At 44.5% G+C, this 23532-nt stretch overlaps 1 protein-coding gene across 1 annotated transcript in view; it reads left to right on the forward strand.

Moving 5' to 3' along the window:
* Positions 1 to 1647: 1647 nt before the first annotated feature.
* Positions 1648 to 23532, forward strand: part of LOC100136364 (cystic fibrosis transmembrane conductance regulator I) — a 51182-nt gene continuing 29297 nt past the window's right edge. The window contains 12 exon segments of the mRNA NM_001123533.1: positions 1648 to 1965; positions 3034 to 3144; positions 4556 to 4667; positions 5702 to 5917; positions 6228 to 6317; positions 9182 to 9345; positions 10331 to 10456; positions 14762 to 14879; positions 17141 to 17269; positions 18265 to 18357; positions 19591 to 19767; positions 21954 to 22145. Coding sequence (NP_001117005.1) covers positions 1913 to 1965; positions 3034 to 3144; positions 4556 to 4667; positions 5702 to 5917; positions 6228 to 6317; positions 9182 to 9345; positions 10331 to 10456; positions 14762 to 14879; positions 17141 to 17269; positions 18265 to 18357; positions 19591 to 19767; positions 21954 to 22145 — 1581 coding nt within the window. The 5' untranslated portion in view covers positions 1648 to 1912.

Genomic DNA, 23532 nt, shown 5'->3' on the forward strand with positions numbered 1-23532 from the left:
GTATACGTAAGGATGGCGTTGTGAGGGCGAGCGGTTTGCTAATGTCAACGTTGTGAACAGAGTGCCCCATGGTGGCAGTGGGGTTATGGTATGGGCAGGCATAAACTACGGACAATGAACACAATGACAGTTTATCGGTGGCAATTTGAGTGCACAGAGATACCGTGATGAGATCCTGATCCTGTCATTCATCTGCCGCCATCTCGTCATGTTTCAGCATGATGATGCACGACCCCATGTCACAAGGATCTGTACACAATTCCTGGAAGCTGAAAATGTCCCAGTTCTTAGATTGCCTACATACTGACCTAACATGTCACCCATTGAGCATTTTTTGGTGCTCTGAATCCATGTGTACGACAGCGTGTTCCACCTCCCGCCAATATCCAGAAACTTCGCACATCCATTGATGAGGACTAGGACAACATTCCACAGGCCACATTCAACAACAGCCTGATTAACTCTATGCGAAGGAGATGTGTTTCCCTGCATGAGGCGAATGTTGGTCACACGAGATACTGTCTGGTTTTCTGATCCAAGCCCCTACCTTTTTTTTGTAAGGTATCTGTGACCAACAGATGCATATCTGTATTCCAAGTCATGTAAAATCCATAGATTAGGGCCTAATGAATTTATTTCAATTGACTGATTTACTCCAATGAACTGTAACTCAGTAAAATCTTTGAAATAGTTACATGTTGCGTTTATATTTTTGTTCAGTATACATTCTGCCATGAAGAGCACATGTTCAAAAATAGTAGAACCAGCTTACATTATTTTACATAATGAGCTGACTATTAGAGGTTACATTTTTGTTTTGATTTTGTTTTAATTAATAGTTTCACCATATTAAAACGAGAGTTCAGGTCACATAACAGGGTTGACATTAAAATGAGGGAAAGTTTTTTTTTATAACCTTTTTATTCATCACTATTAATCACACATTAAATAAATAATAATTGTCAGAAATGACTTTGTCAAAGCAACGAAATAACTAGAGCTGTGCAATGATAGTGATAACTTGGAGGAGAACGCTTGGAGAAGAGTGCACAGAGGGACATGTCAAAACGCTGAATTTCATAAATGTCTTTATTCATATAAAAAAAAAATCTGATTCATTTAATTTCCCAAGTGGTCTATATTAAAGTGCACTTAATGTAATATAACAGCCTTTTAAAATGCAATATTGATTCACAATTTCTATTTCAAATTTAAAAAAGGACGCAAAAGGACTAATTTCATGGAACAGACCAGAAGATGCCATGACAGTAGCTTACTTTTTCTTTAATATTCTCCAGACTAACTCCAGCATCTAATCTTATTCTGATACATTGCTTGGAGCCCATTGCTTGAAAACCCAGATGTAACTGGGTTTTCTGAAGGACATATTCATTCTAACAAATGAATGAGATCGCATACCCTTTTGATTCAAATAAATTGACATAATTGCAGAATAGGTGATTTCTTTGAAACCTGCCTGCTAACAAATTGGTGCGCCATTATAGATGTAGTCGTTTATGTCTCCGCAAATCGGGTTGCCACAATATGCAACCCGTGTAAGTTTTTGAAGAGGCTTGTCAGTATGGAAATGACGCACTCCGGGATGTTTGGAGAGTCCATAAAGGATTCTCTCTCGCTAACCAACGTGTTCTCATTGTCGGGATCAAGGCAAGGACAAGACAGCCCATTTGCTGCGGTCTGTGTTGTGTGCGCTACATTGTGTGATAGTTGTTTGGATAGTGGTCGCAGCTCCGGCTTGGAGACAATTTCACACCAGTGACATCACCTCTGCTCTGCGCATTTCCAGTCGGCACAAGCTGGGACAGTCAGAACAGAACTAGCGGTCATCCTCGAGAAAAGGGGAAGCGATAGGACACAGGTGCAGTGAAATAAAACTGGCGGTGCTCTTAGGATGCAGAAGTCACCCGTGGAAGATGCAAACTTCCTCTCCAAATATTTCTTCTGGTAAGGAATGATATGTTTTCTTCATATATGTCGTAAATAAACACTTGAATGGTTTGCCAGAGGCTGTTGCCAGATATGGAGAGCGCATTGGTGAAAGGAGACAGTCAGTTTTTCGACAAGTCAGGTCACAGGAATCGTATTATTTTATAAAGGTTTCAATGTTGACTTTTAGTAGATTCTTGTAAATGCTAAATACGAAAGTGCAAATATGCTCCAAGGACAGTTTCTGTGTGTTTTGCTCCGAGATGAAATTCCAGCAGCCCTTTGCGCTCCATCTTTCAATTATGATATCTTTGTATGAAATGAGTCAATGATACTGAACATCTCTCGTCATTTGTCCTGCCTGTTAAATACATATATAGTGTCATGTAGGCTACAATACTCACCACACGCGTCCTGTCATGGGAAAAGCCCATGTCATCCCAAAACTCATTATGTAACAGATTTAGTATTCCTTATATTATTATTATTTTTTACAAATTATGCAGCTATCTAAATTGTAAACCTAGGCCTAATTATCCTGCTACATGCATGCAGCTGATATATTGCTGTATGATTTTGCCACCCTATATGACTGCATGGGCGTTTGGTTAATAAGATGTATTCATTTCTTGAGTAGGCTTATCTGTGGTCAACTTCAGAGGAGATTGGTCTACTGTAGGTACCTCAGAAGCAGGGGCGGTTCTGGGGGGGGAGGGCCAGTGCCCCTGTGACAACAATTTTGGACCCCCTTGTGGCCCCCCTAAATGTGGAGTAGGAAATATTTTTTACATAACTAATTTTTGCTATCTTTCTTTTTTTTACATCTGTTATTAGACAGTGGCAACGCGGAACACTAATGATTATGAACATGGTCTTTTGCCTGCTAATGCCTGCAACGCAGTGAAGAAAACGATATGGCAACAATAACGTCTAATGTAACTGGCCCCTCTAACAGTACAACTGGCCCCAGCTTGGCCCCCCCCCCCAGTTGAAATGGTCTAGAACCGCCACTGCTCAGAAGTAGGCTATATTATATACTTGTTACCAACCAAACCTCCCATACTCATCCATTCTGTTGTTTTGCAGGTGGACATCTCCACTGTTGAGGAAGGGCTTCAGAAAGAAGTTGGATTTGACAGATGTTTATAAAGCACCGTCGTTTGATCTCGCAGACAATCTTTCTGAACGACTTGAAAGGTTTGCATCAGCCAAAGTTTCTCCCTTTATGAACATTTAAGGCATGTTGAACACACCTGTGCATCCTTGGAAGTTACTCAATTCTAAATTACTTTCTTTTTTTAAATTCCACACATGTTCGCACATACTGTACTTTGATTGCCTATTTTAACCACTGTCCAAATTTGATTCCAGCCATTTCAATGATATAGAACACAAACAAATGTCATAAAGGATCAGCCCCAGGCTATAACAATAGATCAAAGTGCTCCTGTTGGTGTTGTTGGTCCCTTCTTTGTTGTTGTCTTGTTGAGTTGAGAGAGTTGAGAATGGATGTTTCTTACTGCCCTTCAGGGCTAAAGTGTATTTACTGTTATAACCCCCCATTCAATGATCGCAATGATTAGCTAAGGAACTGGAAATTCTAGATTACCCACGGTAACCTAAAATATGGGATGGCCTTTGGTTGGAAGTGGGCAGACAAACATAAACCTTGGCATGTCCCAAACCAACACACCGGAGACGGGATGGGGCAGGCTGGGCCCTCTCTGTAGTGTCCTCTCTCTCTCAATCTCACTCTCTCTGCTTTCGCTCTCTCTTCTCTCAATCTCTATGCACTTTTCCTATTTTTCAATCTCATTCTCTTTCTCTCATTCCTCTCACCACTCTCTTTCTCTCTCTAATTCATTCGGTCAATTTCTCCTCTCAATCTCTCTGGCCCTTTCTCTGTCTCTCCCCTTTCCCTTCACTCTATGTCCTTTCTGCTCTGTCCCCGTTCTGTAATGTGTGTAAATGTCACACCTTTGAAAGGATTGTAGAAAGAAAAAAGGGAAGGATCTTAGGCCACCTGTTATATGCCACGCGTGTTTTTGTCCCCGAAACGAAATGCACACAACCATGTCCCATGCTGGGCCACTAAGGGGTGAGGGTAGGGGCAGTGTCACAGTAAAGTGTGCCAGCGGCCCTCTGAATGGGTGTAAAAGTTGACCTTTGAAAGGGCCAGATGTCTGGAGGGTGCTGAATCTTTTTTAATCTGCCAAATTCTGCTGGTAGCTGCATGGGAATTTGAACTTTACCTTGAATTAACAGGTTGGTAAGGTCCCTCCATCTATCATGCACAACCACACATTCTCTTACCCTCTCTCTGTCTCTGTCCCTGTCTCTCTCTCTCTCATCACCTTTTTTTCTCCTCCTTCTGCTTTTTTCCCTCCCTCCGCTCTCTTTTTCTCACAAATTCTCAAATTTCTCTCTTACCTCTTTTTGTCCCTCGTTCGTCAAGGTCTCTGCACTCCGTTTAATAAGTCAGCCAAATTGCCCAGGTTATACACCAGTGCCCTGAACAATGTGCCCCTACTTTACTTTTGCTGTGTGTGTGTGTGTGTGTTTTTTTTTTAATAGATTCTAACTTCTCTGCTATGTTTTCCTGGTGTAGAGAATGGGACCGAGAAGTGGCATCGGCCAAGAAGAAGCCTCGGCTCCTGCGGGCGCTCTCCCGTTGTTTCCTCTGGCCTTTTGTGTTCTACGGAATCCTGCTGTACTTTGGGGTGAGTCCATCTCTCCACATAAAGCACAGGTGTCCTGGTTGCAGCTTACGGTTGCAGTTATTAAAAAAAAAAATGTGTTTCTCTAGTCTAACTAACCCACATCAGTCAAACTCTATATAAAACCGAATAACAATCTATTTGATCAGGTGTATTAGAGCTTGGCTAGAGCAAAAGCCTGCACACATTGTGGGCTCGCCACAACCGGAGTTGGCCACGATTATTATAAAGGCCTGCATACTTTATTACTACAATACCAGATGATGAACAACCTTGTATTTAAATGTGGGTCACCATTTGGGTGTTATTATAGTGTTATTTTGCCCCTTTTAAGTGCATCTGTCTCTCAGACAGTATCCCTCATATGAGAACATATCATATATTGTGACAACAGAGGTGTTATGCCGTTGATAGGGTTGTGTGTGCAGTCAATTCCATTTCAATTCAGGAAGGGAATGGACGTTCCAATTCTAGAATAAAAAAAACGGGACCTTTTGTCAATGGGGAGTTTCTGTTTCTCATTCAACACATGAACTGAGTTCAAATTCAGTTTGTGAATTGGAGGGAATTGGAACCGGAATGAAACTGAACTCAACCCAACCTAGGCTAGCTGTTAGCCTGTTCTGACCTGCACGCGTGTGGTACTTACTAGTGAATTAGCGGCATGACCATAGTATGGAGAAGAAGCATGTTTCACTGCAGTGTGAGTATCCCAGTTTCCTCCGCTCGGTGAGGAAGTTTGACGTCAGCAGCAGGTCTTGCGTAACCTGGTGGTGTGAGGTGATCCCCATGGAACCTTCTAGGAACGCCCATCAGTTCAGGGCTTATGGGAGATTAAGAGTAGAGGTATCAAGGTATATCATTAAGATCATGATATCAAAGTGCCACCAAATTCAGTTTTGTAGGGCAACTTTTTCCCCCCGCACCCCTCCCCCATACTGGATATGTTTTTCATTATACAGGCTACTTCAGATTTCCAGGAACACACTGATCATTATAGCATGATAGATATATTTTTTTTCTCTCTTTTCTTCCAGGAGGCGTCGAAGACAGTGCAGCCCCAGCTCCTGGGTCGTATCATTGGCTCATTCGACCCATTTCATGCCCCGGAGCGGGAGCAGGGCTACTACTTGGCCCTGGGTCTCAGTCTTCTCTTCATTGCTCGGTTCCTGCTCCTGCAGCCAGCCATCTTCGGACTGCACCACCTGGGCATGCAGATACGCATCGCTCTCTTCAGCCTCATCTATAAGAAGGTGCGTGTGGTAGGGAAGTGGTGTGTGTGTGTGGGGGGGAGGAAGTGATGTGTGTGGGAGGGGGAAGTGGTGTGTGTGGGGAGGAAGTGGTGTGTGTGGGAGGGGGAAGTGGTGTGTTTTTGTGTGCATCTGACATGCCACCACCTAGGCATGCATGCAGATCCACATCACCCTCTTCAGTGTAGCCACTCTCTGGTGTGAGGGTCAGCTATGTAGCTGCTACATCCTCTTAGTGTCACACTGCAGCCTCTCCTGTGTCACGTTTTTAACCCTTTGTGTCCGTCCTAACCCCTGACCTTCAACCCCCAAGACTCTGAAGCTGTCCAGCCGGGTCCTGGACAAGATCAGCACAGGTCAGCTGGTCAGCCTGATGTCAACCCACCTCAACAAGCTGGATGAGGTAAGAACCACCCAACTCATCTGCTGTACTAACCCTAACCTCAACAATATGGATGAGGTAAGAACCACCCAACTCATCTGCTGTACTAACCCTAACCTCAACAATATGGATGAGGTAAGAACCACCCAACTCATCTGCTGTACTAACCCTAACCTCAACAATATGGATGAGGTAAGAACCACCCAACTCATCTGCTGTACTAACCCTAACCTCAACAATATGGATGAGGTAAGAACCACCCAACTCATCTGCTGTACTAACCCTAACCTCAACTATATGGATGAGGTAAGAACCACCCAACTCATCTGCTGTACTAACCCTAACCTCAACAATATGGATGAGGTAAGAACCACCCAACTCATCTGCTGTACTAACCCTAACCTCAACTATATGGATGAGGTAAGAACCACCCAACTCATCTGCTGTACTAACCCTAACCTCAACAATATGGATGAGGTAAGAACCACCCAACTCATCTGCTGTACTAACCCTAACCTCAACTATATGGATGAGGTAAGAACCACCCAACTCATCTGCTGTACTAACCCTAACCTCAACAATATGGATGAGGTAAGAACCACCCAACTCATCTGCTGTACTAACCCTAACCTCAACAATATGGATGAGGTAAGAACCACCCAACTCATCTGCTGTACTAACCCTAACCTCAACAAGCTGGATGAGGTAAGAACCACCCAACTCATCTGCTGTACTAACCCTAACCTCAACAATATGGATGAGGTAAGAACCACCCAACTCATCTGCTGTACTAACCCTAACCTCAACAATATGGATGAGGTAAGAACCACCCAACTCATCTGCTGTACTAACCCTAACCTCAACAATATGGATGAGAACTAAGGACCCAAATCATTTTCTTACACTGAACAGAATAATAAAAACGCAACATGTGACAATTTCAAAGGCTTTACTGAGTTACAGTTCAGAAAATGAAATCAGTCAATTTAAATCAATTAATAAATTCCTAATCTATGGATTTCACATGACTGGGAATACAGACATGCATCTGATGGTCACATATACCTTTAAAAAAAAGGTAGGGGTGGGGATCAGAAAACCGGTCAGTATCTGGTGTGACCAACATTTGCCTCATGCAGCACGACACATTTCCTTCGCATACTGCAGAGTTGATCAGGCTGTTAATTTTATCCTGTGGAATGTTGTCCCACTCCTCTTCAATGGATGTGTGAAGTTACTGGATATTGGCGGGAACCAGAACACGCTGTCGTACATGTCGATGCAGAGCATCCCAAACATGCTCAATTGGTGACATGTCTGGTGGTAGGCCATAGTAGAACTGGGAAATGTTCACCTTCCAGGAATTGTGTACAGATCCTTGCAAAATGGGGCCGTGCATTATCATTCTGAAACATGAGGTGTTGGCGGCGGAAGAATGACATGACAATGGCCCTCAGGATCTCGTCACGGTATCTCTGTGCATTTAAATTGCCATCGATAAAATGCAATTGAGTTTGTTGTCTGTAGTTTATGCCTGCCCGTACCATAACCCCACTGCCACCAATGGGCACTATGTTCACAATGTTGACATCAGCAAACCGCTCGCCCCCACGGCGCCATACATGCCATCTGTCCTGTACAGTTGAAACAGTGATTCATCCGTGAAGAGCACACTTCTCCAGCATGCCAGTGGACATCGAAGGTGAGCATTTGCCCACTGAAGTCGATTACAACGCCAAACTTCAGTCAGGTCAAGACCCTGGTGAGTACGACGAACACATAGATAAGCTTCCCTGAGACGGTTTCTGGCAGTTTGTGCAGGAATTTTTCGGTTGTGCAAACCAAGTTTCATCAGCTGTCCGGGTGGCTGGTCTCAGATGATCCCACAGGTGAAGAAGCCGGATGTGGAGGTCCTGGGCTGGCGTGGTTACAAGGAGTCTCCGGTTGTGAGGCTGGTTGGACATACTGCAAATTCTCTAAAATGACGTTGGAGGTGGCTTATGATAGAGAAATGAACATTAAATTCACTGGAAACAGCTCTGGTGGACATTCCTGCAGTCAGCATGCCAATTGAACGCTCCCTCAAAATTTGAGACATCTGTGGCATTGTGTTCTGTGCCAAAACTGCACATTTTAGAGTGGCCATTATTGTCCCCAGCGAAAGGTGCACCTGTGTAATGATCATGCTGTTGAATCAACTTCTTGATATGCCACACCTGTCAGGTGGACATATTATCTTGGAAAAGGAGAAATGCTCACTAACAGGGATGTAAGCTTTTTGTGCGTATGGAACATTTCTGGGATCTTTTATTTCAGCTCATGAAACATGGGACCAACACTTTACATGTTGTGTTTATACACTGAACAAAAATATAAACACAACATGTAAAGTGTTGGTCCCATGTTTCATGAGCTGAAATAAAAGATCCCAGAAAAGTTCTAAACACACAAAAAGCTTATTTCTCAAAAAATGTTGCTCACAAATTTGTTTACATCCCTGTTAGTGAGCATTTCTCCTTTGCCAAGACAATCCATCCACCTGACAGGCATGGCAGGGTAAATACATTTGAATTCACTTTTTGACAGCATTTACATTTACGTCATTTAGCAGACGCTCTTATCCAGAGCGACTAGCATCCCTTTTGATTTAAACAAAACTTTCCATACATGTTCACCCATGTAAGAAGTGGTCAGAAAGTGACTTTTTGGACCTGAATGCCAAAAACATTCAGAAGATAAAGGTGCTCAAAGTTGACCCATTTTGCATAACCCACCATACCATAAGACATCCACGTCTTCATCACTGTTGAATTTGATATCACTTAAAAGCTTACAAACAGTATTGTGTTCCTGCATCTCTCTTCATCCATTCATGTGTGTTGCAGAGCCTTGGCCTGGCCCACTTTGTGTGGATCACCCCTCTGCAGTGTATCCTGTGTGTGGGTTTGATCTGGGAGCTGATAGAGGTGAATGGTTTCTGTGCCCTGGCTGCCCTCACCCTGCTGGGCATTGTACAGGCCTGCCTCTCGCAGAAGATGGGGCCTCACAGGTAGGTACTGGACTAACATTCTACCGCTAATAAGTAACATTGCATCGTTAAATGCGCATCAATTGACACAAAATAGTAAGAAAAATGTAATCAATATGGTGGGTTTGATATTGGACACACAGATAACAGAAAGAAACTGATCAATTCAGACAAGGTTTTTTTTCCACTGCCTGGAAAGTCTTCTTCTTCGGTGGAGTTTAACGGCGGTCGGCATCCAATATATTGCATTACCGCCACCCAACTGAAGTACAATATACAACCATTCAACTTGACCCTACCCCAGGCCAACGACCAGTGTGGACCAGACACTACCACTCAACACACCCTGTAACTCTTCTGAGGTCAAATCTCGTACTTCTCTGCAGCTGCCACCACAACATCTATTTTCTGTGACATACGTTCCATCTCTGCGGTACAGTTGATATCCATTGCTATTGAATGCTAAGAAGCCAACCTTACTGAAACATATATCACTCATTGGCCTATCCCTCTGTTCTGACACAGATCTACTTTTCACAGGGATCCTCTCAGAATCTCTCACCCTTGATCCACCCTCCTCTGCTTTCTTCACTGCCTCAGCATACAATATCTTCTCCACTACTCTGACCCTGGCCACCTCATCCTGCCTCTCTCGCACCGGACACCTCTGATCCCCCAAAACATGGGCACCCCTACAGTTGACAACTTTTTCCACCAAAACTACACCTTCCTCTGTCCCATGTCCTCCTGCACACATCAAGGAATCTCCCTCCTACACACTGCTGTGACATGCCCATAAACGTGACACCTATAACGTCGCAGTGTATTCGGCACAAAAACTTTTTTTTACCCAGGAATAAATCATGTTAATTAACAGGCAGACTCATCAAGTTTGGATGTTTATGCTCAGCCATCTCTCTGAACTTGGAAATTCATTTTAACATCTGGCGTGTGTATCTGTGTGTGTGTGTGTGTGTGTGTGGGGGGGGGGGGGTCCTATAATCAGGCAGAAAAGAGCAGGGATGATCAGTCGTCGCCTGGCTCTGACCTCAGAGATCGTAGAGAACATCCACTCAGTGAAGGCCTACGGCTGGGAGGAGGTGATGGAGACTATCATCAAGAACATCAGACAGTAAGACACACACACAAAACCCTCCATAACCTAACTACAACCTAATACTGTACATCGGGGGTGTCATACTCCACGGCGGCCGAGTGTCTGCAGGTTTTTGTTTTTTCCTTTCAATTAAGACCTAGACAACCAGGTGAGGAGAGTTCCTTACTAGTTAGTGACATTAATTCATCAATCGAATACAAGGGTTGATGAAAACTTGCAGACATGTGGCCCTCTGTGGAATGAGTTTGACACGTGCTGTACATCAACAGAGCCAAGTGACCTAACGAGCAATTTTTAAGGCAATTCAGCAAACATGACTCCATTGGCCCCATGTTGGTATTCAGTGGGCAAGGTGGGCACTGGCTAGCCCACACCAGCCCGACACAGGCTATCCAACAACAAGCCCAACACAGGCTAGCCCACACCAATCCCACACCAGCCCAACACGGACCAGCCCACACCAAGCCCAGCATGGGTTAACTCACACCAAGCCCAGCTAAAGGCGTTTTGGTGGCGTTTTCTGCACAATTATTTTTGCGCAATCATTACTGAGTGTGTCATTCCAGTTTTGGTGTTCTAAATAGTAATTAAATAAATTCCTATTAAATAGAAAAAGTACATCGGCCCAATCTGGGCACCCTACATGGGCCCACAGTATTAGCATGCATTGGGCTCACATTGTGTCACTTTACAATAAATGTCGAGGGTCTTATACTGGTGACAGGATGGTCGATGCTTGACTGCCGTTTGACAAATAAAAATAATCTAGCTCTTTTGTCCACAATAATCTCATTATATAGGCTTATTCAGTTGAAGTCGGAAGTTTACATCACTTAGCCAAATACATTCAAACTATTAAACTACTACTAGAATTATTTATTTCAACGTGTATTTCTTTCATCACATTCCCAGTGGGTCAGAAGTTTACATAGTCGTGGCCAAAAGTTTTGAGAATGACACAAATATTAATTTTCACAGTCTGCTGCCTCAGTATGTATGATGGCAATGTGCATATACTCCAGAATGTTATGAAGAGTGATCAAAGGAATTGCAATTAATTGCAAAGTCCCTCTTTGCCATCCAAATGAACTGAATCCCCAAAAAACATATCCACTGCATTTCCGCCCTGCCACAAAAGGACCAACTGACATCATGTCAGTGATTCTCTCGTTAACATAGGTGTGAGTGTTGGCGAGGACAAGGCTGGAGATCACTCTGTCATGCTGATTGAGTTCGAATAACAGACTGGAAGCTTCAAAAGGAGGGTGGTGCTTGGAATCATTGTTCTTCCTCTGTCAACCATGGTTACCTGCAAGGAAACACGTGCCGTCATCATTGCTTTGCACAAAAAGGGCTTCACAGGCAAGGATATTGCTGCCAGTACGATTGCACCAAAATCAACCATTTATCGGATCATCAAGAACTTCAAGGAGAGCGGTTCAATTGTTGTGAAGAAGGCTTCAGGGCACCCAAGAAAGTCCAGCAAGCGCCAGGACCGTCTCCTAAAGTTGATTCAGCTGCGGGATCAGGGCACCACCAGTACAGAGCTTGCTCAGGATTGGCAGCAGGCAGGTGGGAGTGCATCTGCACACACAGTGAGGTGAAGAATTTTGGAGGATGGCCTGGTGTCAAGAAGTTCAGCAAAGAAGCCACTTCTTTCCAGGAACAACATCAGGGACAGACTGATATTCTGCAAAAGGTACAGGGATTGGACTGCTGAGGACTGGGGTAAAGTCATTTTCTCTAATGAATCCCCTTTCCGATTGTTTGGGGCATCCAGAAAAAAGCTTGTCCGGAGAAGACAAGGTGAGCGCTACCATCAGTCCTGTGTCATGTCAACAGTAAATCATCCTGAGACCATTCATGTGTGGGGTTGCTTCTCAGCCAAGGGAGTGGGCTCACTCACAATTTTGCCTAAGAACACAGCCATGAATAAAGAATGGTACCAACATATCCTCCGAGAGCAACTTCTCCCAACCATCCAGGAACAGTTTGGTGACAAACAATGCCTTTTCCAGCATGATGGAGCACCTTGCCATAAGGCAAAAGTGATAACTAAGTGGCTCGGGGAACAAAACATGGATATTTTGGGTCCATGGCCAGGAAACTCCCCAGACCTTAATCCCATTGAGAACTTGTGGTCAATCCTCAAGAGGCGGGTGGACAAACAAAAACCCACAAATTCTGGTAAACTCCAAGCATTGATTATGCAAGAATGGGCTGCCATCAGTCAGGATGTGGCCCAGAAGTTAATTGACAGCATGCCAGGGCGGATTGCAGAGGTCTTGAAAAAGAAGGGTCAGCACTGCAAATATTGACTCTTTGCATCATCTTCATGTAATTGTCAATAAAAGCCTTTGCCACTTATGAAATGCTTGTAATTATACATCAGTATTCCATAGTAACATCTGACAAAAATATCTAAAGACACTGAAGCAGCAAACTTTGTGGAAATTAATATTTGTGTCATTCTCAAAACTCTTGGCCACGACTGTACACTCAATTAGTATTTGGTAGCAATGCCTTTAAATTGTTTAACTTGGGTCAAACATTTCAGGTAGCCTTCCACAAGTGTCCCACAATAAGTTGGGTGAATATTGGCCCATTCCTACTGACCAAGCTGGTGTAACTGAGTCAGGTTTCTAGGCCTCCTTGCTCGCACATGCTTTTTCAGTTCTGCCCACACAGTTTCTATAGGATTGAGGTCAGGGCTTTGTGATGGCCACTCCAATACCTTGACTTTGTTGTCCTTAAGCCATTTTGCCACAACTTTGGAAGTGTGCTTGGGGTCATTGTCCATTTGCGACCAAGCTTTAACTTCCTGACTGATGTCTTGAGATGTTGCTTCAATATATCCACATCATTTTCCTCCCTCATGATGTCATCTATTTTGTGAAGTGCACCAGTCCCTCCTGCAGCAAAGCACCCCCACAACATGATGCTGCCAACCCTGTGCTTCATGGTTGGGATAGTGTTCTTCAGCTTGCAAGCCTCCCCCTTTTTCCTCATAACATAACAATGGTCATTATGGCCAAACGATTATATTTTTGTTTCATCAGACCAGAGGACATTTCTCCAAAAAGTACGATCTTTGTCCCCATGTGGACTTGCAAACCGTAGTCTGGCTTTTATATGGCGGTTTTGGAGCAGTGGCTTCTTCCTTGCTGAGAGGCCTTTCAGGTTATGTCGATATAGGACCCGTTTTACTGTGGATATAGATACTTTTGTACCTGTTTCCTCCAGCATCTTCACAAGGTCCTTTGCTGTTTTTCTGGGATTGATTTGCACTTTTCACACCAAAGTACGTTCATCTCTAGGAGACAGAATGCGTCTCCTTCCTGAGCGGTATGACAGCTGCGTGGTCCCATGGTGTTTATACTTGCGTACTATTGTTTGTACAAATGAAGTGCGAGGGACAGCTTTGTACGCGTCTTTGTGTGTGGAGTAAAGGTGGTCTAGAATTGTTTTCCCTCTGGTTGCACATTTAACATGCTGATAGAAGTTAGATAAGTGGTCATGCTTTGACTCTAACACAGGGATGGGCAACTCCAGTCCTCGGGTGCCGGAGTGGTGTCACATCTTTTCACCATCCCTAGCAAACACATCTGATTAAACTCATTTCATTCTAAACTGAAGATCGTGTTTAATTGATTATTGGAGTCATGTGTGTTAACTGGGGCTGGGGCAAAAGTGTGACACCAATCAGGCACCTGAGGACTGGAATTGCCCACCCCTCCTCTAACGTATAACTCTAATGCTCTGAGGTGAAGGGTCATGGTAGGAACACCATCCCATCCACCAGAGATCTTCTGGGAATCAAAAACTGTTAGCTGGGATAGATGACCTGTGATTTTCATTAATAAATAAGGTTCCCATCAAGATATTTTCACTTAAATTCCGTTAAATATGAGCCGAAGCTCAAAGGGAGGATTAATTGCCGTCTATGATCATGACACATGACATTCACAAACAAAGCCAATCAGAGAAACACTCCTGCATTGTGTAGTCTAGTCAATCCTTGAGTCAATTGCCAATGTTCAATGTTTAATCCCTGTCTGATTTGGGTGAATTGGGCCTAAATGCATAATTGGATTCCCCTGTTGATGTCTGTCCACCTATTGATGGCTCTGCGTCAAGACCTTTGACAAGACGTCTTGTGACCTTGGCTTTCTTGTCTAGGCAGAATTTGGCATAAACAATGTTTTTTCAATGAGAAAACCGAATAATTCCATTGAATTAGAAAATGATTTAAGATACAAATGTAAGAGAGGTTACATAATAGTAAGTATTCTATAAAATGAATCCCCCCACCTCTTACAGGGATGAGATGTCATTGACGAGGAAGATTGGCTCTCTGCGTTACTTCTACAGTGCCTCCTACTTCTTCTCTGCCATCCTGGTCATTGTGTCAGCCATTGTGCCACACGCCCTCAGCAAGGTACTTTTTCCACTGGCCTTTATAAATGTATATACATTTTTATTTACTTGTGATGTTTTTTATGAGGTGAGTATTTGTATTGTTTGTTATTTGCTATGACAAAGTACGACCAATGAATTTCCCCTTGGTGATTAATAAAGGACATTTTCTTATCTGTTTTACTTCAAAACATAGAAGTGCACCATTTTCACATACACTGCATTCGGAAAGTATTCCCACATTTTGTTAGATTAAAGACTTGTTCATTTTTTAAAATCAATCTACACACAATACCCCATAATGACAAAGCAAAAACAGGTTTTACATTTATTTTGCAAAACAATTTATAAAAAAAAGACCCTTTAACTCAGTACTTTGTTGAAGCACTTTTGGCAGCGATTACAGCCTCGAGTCTTCTTGGGTATGACGCTACAAGCTTGGCACACCTGCATTTGGGGATTTTCTCACATTCATCTCTGCAGATCCTCTCAAGCTCAGTCAGGTTGGATGGGGAGCATCCACTCAAGGACATTCAGAGACTTGTCCCGAAGCCACTCCTGCGTTGTCTTGGCTATGTGCTTAGGGTCATTGTCCTGTTGGAAGGTTAACCTTCACCCCAGTCTGAGGTCCTGAGCGCTCTGGAGCAGGTTTTCATCAAGGATCTCTCTGTAGGGCTTCCCAAGTGGCACAGCGGTCTAAGGCACTGCATCACAGTGCTTGAGGCATCACTTCGATCTCGGGCTGTCACACAGACGGCCGCGACCGGGAGACCCATGAGGCGGCGCACAATTGGCCCAGCGCCGTCCGAGTGAGGGGAGGGTTTGGCCGGCCGGGATGTCCTTGTCCCGTCACACTCTAGCGACTCCTGTGGCGGGCCGGGCGCATGCACGCTGACACGGTCGCCAGTTGTATAGTGTTTCCTCCGACGCATTGGTGCAGCTGGTTAAGCGAGCAATATGTCAAGAAGTAGAGCGGCTTGGCAGGGTTGTGTTTCGGAGGCCACATGGCTCTCGACTCTCGCCTCTCCTGAGTCCGTATGGGAGATGCAGCGATGGGGCAAGACTGTAACTACCAATTGGGGAGAAAAAGGGTAAAATAATAATGGGTGTAAATAATCATTTTAAAAAGTATCTCTCTGTACTTTGCTCCGTTCATCTTTGCCTCGATCCTGACTAGTCTCCCAGTCCCTGCCGCTGAAAAACATCCCCACAGCATAATGCTGCCACCACCATGCTTCACCGAAGACATGACGCTTGGCATTCAGGCCAAAGAGTTCAATTTTGTTTTCATCAGACTAGAGAATCTTGTTTTTCATGGTCTGAATCCTTTAGGTGCCTTTTGGCAAACTCCAAGTTGGCTGTCATGTGCCTTCTACTGTGGAGTGGCTTCCGTCTGACCACTCTACCATAAAGGCCTGATTGGTGGAATGCTGCAGAGATGGTTGTCATTCTGGAAGGTTCTCCCATCTCCAGAGAGGAACTCTGGAGCTCTATCAGAGTGACCATCAGGTTCTTGGTCACCTCCCTGACCAAGGCCCTTCACCCCTGATTGCTCAGTTTGGCCAGCTCTAGGAAGAGTCTTGGTGGTTCCAAACTTCTTCCATTTAAGAATGATGGAGGCCACTGTGTTCTTGGGGACATTCAATGCCGCAGGTATTTTTTTGGTACCCTTCCCCAGATCTGTGCCTCGACACAATCTTGTCTCTGAGCTCTACAGACAATTCCTTCGACCTCATGGCTTGGGTTTTGCTCTGACATGCACGGTCAACTGTGGGACGTTATATAGACAGGTGTGTGCCTTTCCAAATCATGTCCAATCAATTGAATTTACCACAGGTGGACTCCAATCAAGTTGTAGAAACATTTCAAGGATGATCAATGGAAACAGGATGCACCTGAGCTCAATTCCGAGTCTCATAGCAAATGGTCTGAATACTTATGTAAATAAGGTATTTCTGTTTTTAATTTTTAATAAATGAGGCAAAAAAAATCTTAAAACCTGTTTCCGCTTTGCCATTATGGGGTTGTGTGTGGATTTGATGAGGAAAAACAACTATTTAATGAATTTTAGAATAAGGCTGTAAAATAACATGTAGAAAAAGTCAAGGGGTCTGAATACATTCCGAATGCACTTTATGTAAACTCTGACATTGTGCTGGACATTGAGGTTAAACTCTGACATTGTGCTGGACATTGAGGTTAAACTCTGACATTGAGGTTAGCAATCTGTGGAATACTCCCAATGGGGATTAATAAAGTACAATCTCAATGTGATCTCTACAGGGCATTATCCTGAGGCGGATCTTCACCACTGCCTCCTACTGCATGGTGCTCCGTATGACCCTCACTAGACAGCTGCCCGGCTCCATACAGATGTGGTACGACACGCTGGCGCTGGTCACAAAGATAGAGGTGAGGCGCTTTTGTGTACTTGGGCACGGGAGTAAATGAGGGAGTGGGAAATGGGGGAAGGATAGGGGGAGGGGAGAAGGATGGATGGGATTTGAAGGTTCATCTAGATGTGGTACAGTACACTGGAACTTTGAGTCATTGTCGAATTGGGCATTTTACTTGGGTGAAATCTGGTCGAGGGCTGTAATGGTTGGGATTGGGGGAAAACTAAATGAAGACGTTGGATGGAGTTGGGTTGGAGGAGCACCTGTTGTAGTCATTGATACTGTATGTAATGTACATTTGCCTGTGGAATGTACAGACTTGAGGAGAGGAAGTGGAGGGGAGAGGAGTGCTTGTTAACATAGGTTGATGATAACTCTGGTTTTGTTAATGAGCAATTTCTTTAAACATTTTTTACATTTGGTGGTTATGTAAGTTATTCTCATCATGTCTGAAGAAGCCAATAATTGGCTTATACAAACACACCCACATCCTCACACCAGACCTGGGTTCACATACATTAGTATTTGAGTACATGATTATTTGGACTCATCTTCTCAGTCCAACATCTGGAATCCAAAACACGCCCAGCCCCCCCTCCCCACCCCGACTGCACCCCAAGACACACACATGCCCTTCACACCGCCTTGCCGTAAGGCACATCAAGAAATAGACAGAGAGACAGACACACATGTCATCCTCAGCCAAAAAGGCCATCACAGTACCAGTTGTTGTATCAATCTTATCAGTAATTCCTCTCGGTCTCCTGAACATGCTGTCTATTCTGTCTTTATACTGTACAGGACACTACCGTCGGACAACACATGCTTTGCATTCGTCTTACACTACTGTTTATATTTATACCAAGAATAAGGGTGTGTGTGTGTGTGTGTGTGTGTGTGTGTGTGTGTGTGTGTGTGTGTGTGTGTGTGTGTGTGTGTGTGTGTGTATTGACTTGAATTGTTGTTGCCAAGATAATGTTCTTGTTTTGTTATCCATTGTCTATCCTGTAGGAGTACCTCTGCAAAGAGGAGTACAAAGTATTGGAGTACAACCTGACCACAACTGAGATAGAGTTGGTGAACGTGACCGCCTCCTGGGATGAAGTACGTGTGTGTGTGTGTGTGTGTGTGTGTGTGTGTGTGTGTGTGTGTGTGTGTGTGTGTGTGTGTGTGTGTGTGTGTGTGTGTGTGTGTGTGTGTGTGTGTGTGTGTGTGTGTGTGTGTGTGTGTGTGTGTATTCTATTCTTCCTGAGAATGATCCTACTACTATGTAGGAAAAAGGCAATTCATTACCACAGAATAACATTATCAGTTTGAAATGTCACAGGCAGTATATTTCATTTTATGGATACATTTTATGACCATCCCAAGTAGGCAGAAAATCTTTTGTGTTCAAACACTGTGCACTAATTTAGATAAGCAACAACAATGCTATGCTAGACGGTGGTAAACTATTCTAAACCCAACCAATTTCTATGCTGGGAAAATCACTACCCCATAAAATGTCACCCAGGTCAATGATTAAACAAACCACCCACTCAGCCACCCACCCTCGCACGGCAAGTCTATTTCTATGGGCACAAGCACCGTTCATGATACAAACTATTCACACCCCTCTTTTCGGCGGAGAGAACGTTTTGCAGGTTTAAAGCTAATTATATTGCAATTTTGCCGTGTCTAAAGTGTATGCATGTGATACAGCAACATCTATGGACTAAAAAACCTAGCTAACTTCGTTAGGTGACATGGGCTGGTTGATCTGGACATTTCTGACAAGTTCTAAATAGCTCTCTATGGTACACAAGGACTGACATGACAAGAGGAACACTGATGATGCACCACCCAATTTACAACTACCCAACTATTGCAACTTTCGCACTAGGGGGAGGGCATGCCCCACAGTTTACGAACCACTGTCCTACAGAAGTCTCACTCTCACCAGTGATTTGATTCCAATGGAAATGTTGATGGATTAGGGGGCTATAATGACATTTGAGTAATATACTGGCAAGAGTCTCCTATTTCTCAGTGATTCCCAGAATATTGAAAATGTTCTCGGCCGCATTTCAGCGTAAAGCCTTCGTTAGAGCATTTTCTCACCAGTCTGTTTTCCACTTTATGCCCAATTAGTATTCCTATTACAGCCAGAACTGTATGCACGTGAGCTCACTTTTTCAGACAAGCTGGTCTAGTCATATTGTATGAGAGAAAATTCGATGTAATATAAAGCTCTTTCTCACCCTCTCTCTCTCTCTCTCTCTCTCTCTCTCTCTCTCTCTCTCTTTCTCTCTACCCCCTTCTCTCTTTCGCACCCTACTCTCTCCCCCCCCCCTCCAGGGTATCGGGGAGCTCTTTGAGAAAATTAAGCAGGAGAACAAGGCTAACGGCCAGCCTAACGGTGACGCAGGGTTGTTCTTCACAAACCTGTATGTCACACCCGTCCTCAAGAACATCAGCCTGTACCTGGAGAAGGGACAGATGCTGGCCGTGGCTGGATCCACAGGCTCTGGGAAGGTACCACCACCACTCACTTTCTGGGAACACTGGGGTGGACGAACAAGGTCTGGGGCTTTGTTTATTTGAATTGGCAGGAACAATGTACATGAATCAACATTTCTGTAAATGTGCCAACTGTAGTCCCTGTAACGGCCCTGCTACACTACAGCCATCGGCCATCAGCCATTGAGAGAATGCTTACTTTTAAATCGACGAAAGCTGCTATACTGCTTGAGTTGGTGGCCTCCGTTGGTGGCCTCCAATGGCAGCGTCCAAACTCAAGAATCGCAGAGGTTCAATTCTTGATGGCTGATGCACGCATGTTCATTCTATCTTGTGAATTAAAATGGTTTGGTTTCCGTGTAGCAGGTAGAACATCACAACAGAGTGTGCACTTTGATGTAATGTAGCTGAAGTGTGATTCTCATATCTCGCTATGTCATAGGGTGTTTCAATATGTTTCCCTTTACTAAGGATCCACAGGCTCAGGGAAGGTATTGGACCACTCACTGTCTGGGAAGAATGACAGGGGTGGATGGAGTGTGGGGTGTGGGCTCCTCATGTCTCAATGGGTCATACTGTGTCTTAATAATATTATTGAGACACAGGAGGCACCTTAATTGGGGAGGACGGGCTTGTGGCAATGGCTGGAGCAGAATGAGTGGAATGGTATCAAATACACTACATGACAAAAGTATGTGGACACCTGCTCATCGAACATGGGCATTAATATAGAGTTGGTCCCCTCTTTGCTGCTATGACAACCTCCACTCTTCTGGGAAGGCTTTCCAGTAAATGTTGGAACATTGCTGCGTAATCTGGCTTCCATTCAGCCACAAGAGAATTAGTGAGGTCGGGCACTGATGTTGGGCGATTAGGCCTGGCTCGCAGTCGGCGTTCCAATTCATCCCAAAAGTGTTACATGGTGTTGAGGTCAGGGCTCTGTGCAGGCCAGTCAAGTTCTTCCAAACCGATCTCGACAAACCATTTATGTATGCTTTGTGCATGGGGGCATTGTCATGCTGAAACAGGAAAGGGCCTTCCCCAAACTGTTGTCACAAAGTTGAAGCACACTGTAGAGTTAAGATTCCTCTTCACTGGAACTATGGGGCATAGTCCGAACCATGATAATCAGCCACAGACCATTATTCCTCCAACCACCAAACTTTACAGTTGGCAATATGCATTCGGGCAGGTAGCGTTCTCTTGGCATCTGCCAAACCCAGATTCGTCCGTTGGACTGTCAGATGGTGAAGCGGGATTCATCACTCCAGAGAACGCGTTTCCACCACTCCAGAGTCCAATGGCGGCAAGCTTTACACCACTCCAGCCAACACTTGGCATTGTGCATGGTGATCTTAGGCTTGTGTGCAGCTGCTCGACCATGGAAACCCATTTCATGAAGCTCCCAACAAACAGTTCTTGTGCTGACGTTGCTTCCAGAGGCAGTTTGGAACTCAGTAGTGGGTGTTGCAACCGAGGACAGACGATTTTTACGCGCTATGCGCTTCAGCACTCAGAGGTCCCATTCTGTGAGCTTGTGTGGCCTACCACTTCGCAGCTGAGCCGTTGTTGCTCCTAGACATTTCCACTTCACAATAACAGCACTTATAGTTGACCGGGGCAGCTCAAGCAGGGCAGAAATATGATGAACTGAGTTGTTGGAAAGCGGTGCCAATGTCTGGAACGGAGAAAATAGAAAGGCATCAAACACATGGTTTCCATGTTGAGACAAAGTGAAAGACTTAATATTATAAATATCTCACTTTTGTGTCTATGCCTCAATTCCACCTCTACTGGTGCTATAAAGTGCAGTCAATCCGAGGTTTTGAGATTAGTGTCTGCCCCCCTACCTACCGTTACACGCCACCCCTTCCCCGGTGAGCTGAAGTGAAGAGCATATCATAGAATACATTATTATTCCTCTCTCTCCAGGGTGTAATGTTGTACATAGATTAGGGATGCACATATACAGTATCTCTCCCCTCTCTGCATATTTTTACTCCATAGTGTTCAGAGGTGTTCTGACATTTCTTCCCTTTATAACAGGATTAACACACACCACCAAGCTTATCTCCTTTATGGTGCTGGGAATTACTTCCCCAAAAATCAACATTGCACACACAATTTTACCCCATGACATTTATTGTGCTCGACGCTTCAGATATTGTGCCCCCCGTCCCCCCATCCCCCCCCTCCACCAGAGTTCCCTGCTGATGATGATCCTGGGGGAGCTGGTCCCGTCGGAGGGGAAGATCAGACACAGTGGGCGGATCTCCTTCTCCCCCCAGACCTCCTGGATCATGCCCGGAACCATCCGTGACAACATCCTGTTTGGTCTGACCTACGACGAGTTCCGCTACACCTCTGTCATCAAGGCCTGTCAGCTGGAGGAGGTACGGTGGAGGGAAATACGCTGTCGCTCTGTCATATTGTGTGTCGGCTGTTAGCTTGGTTAGAATTGTTTTGGTCTCAGGTATGGTCTTTGACGTTGTCGTGTTGGATGTTTCTCTACTTCTGCTTTCCTCTGTCTTTGCTTTATTTCCGTCCACGTGACCTTTTTTTATATTTTCTCCCCTCTTTTCACCTGATGTTTTTTTTCTTCTACTCTCTCTACCTCCCCATGTTCTCTTGCTAATCTCTCATTCCTAACCCTATTCTCTTTTCCTCCCTTGACTCATATGTTCTACCTGGCTGTCTACCCAGGAGCCTTTGTGAGGAGTTGAGATGTCATATTTGTCCAGTTGACACACACACACACACACACACACACACACACACACACACACACACACACACACACACACACACACACACACACACACACACACACACACACACACACACACACACACACACACACACACCTTCCGTCCCTGTGTGGAAACCCAGTGTTGAGTGTCGCGCAGCAACGTTTGACTGTGTCACTGGATTACTGTCCCTGACACTCCCATTGCCATGGACACCCCACATTATGTCATTGGGACGGAATATCAGCTTGCTCAGTCCCAAGCATGGATGTAGACTAGACTAGACTAGAGTAGACTAGACTAGAGCATTCATTGTCAATCTGTGTTTCTGTGTATCTCTGTGTACATGACCTGACCAGAAAACTCTGTGCAACAGAGCTACTATACAGTAGCATTTATCAGGGGGTATTGAGGATTTGGCACAGATCATTTGGATGGTGTGTTACCTTAGGCCTCTTGAGGCACTGTTTGAAATCTGCGCCAGCCCACCCCACAATAAGTGCTAAGTAAACCGCTGCATTGAAAATGGCTGTTACAAAAGATGTTATGGAACAGCTCTGACGATGTGCCATTGCAACTGTAGGTGCTAGGCCTAAGTGTGTCGTTGCCTGTTTTGAAGCAAACACTACTGCATCCACCTATTTTAACCCTTTGACAGCTCACAATGAGCACCTTTTGACCTGACCTTTCAACTCTTATGTAACCGCGTAATGTTCACCTGCATCCAAACTCTCAACAACTGAGTGACTTCAGAGGAGTCATGAATATTCCATCTGTCAAAGAGAATATGACAAAAGCAATCTGGTATACGTGGTCTGAGACAGAGAGGATAAAGAGACACCTGTGAAAGACATCTGTGTTCCCAGATGTATCAGACTGTGTTTAGTGGGCTTGTGATCCTGCTCCAGTCTGTTTTTGCCTCTCCTAGGACCAGAAAATGATCATGATCATGGGTGGGCTGTTTCTTGTAAACCCCAATCATTTTAAATGTTAACAGTTAGCTAGCTTGTAATCTCAGCACCCAGAACCAAGG

Source organism: Salmo salar, chromosome ssa16, assembly GCF_905237065.1.
Source record: "Salmo salar chromosome ssa16, Ssal_v3.1, whole genome shotgun sequence".
NCBI lineage: Eukaryota > Metazoa > Chordata > Actinopteri > Salmoniformes > Salmonidae > Salmo > Salmo salar.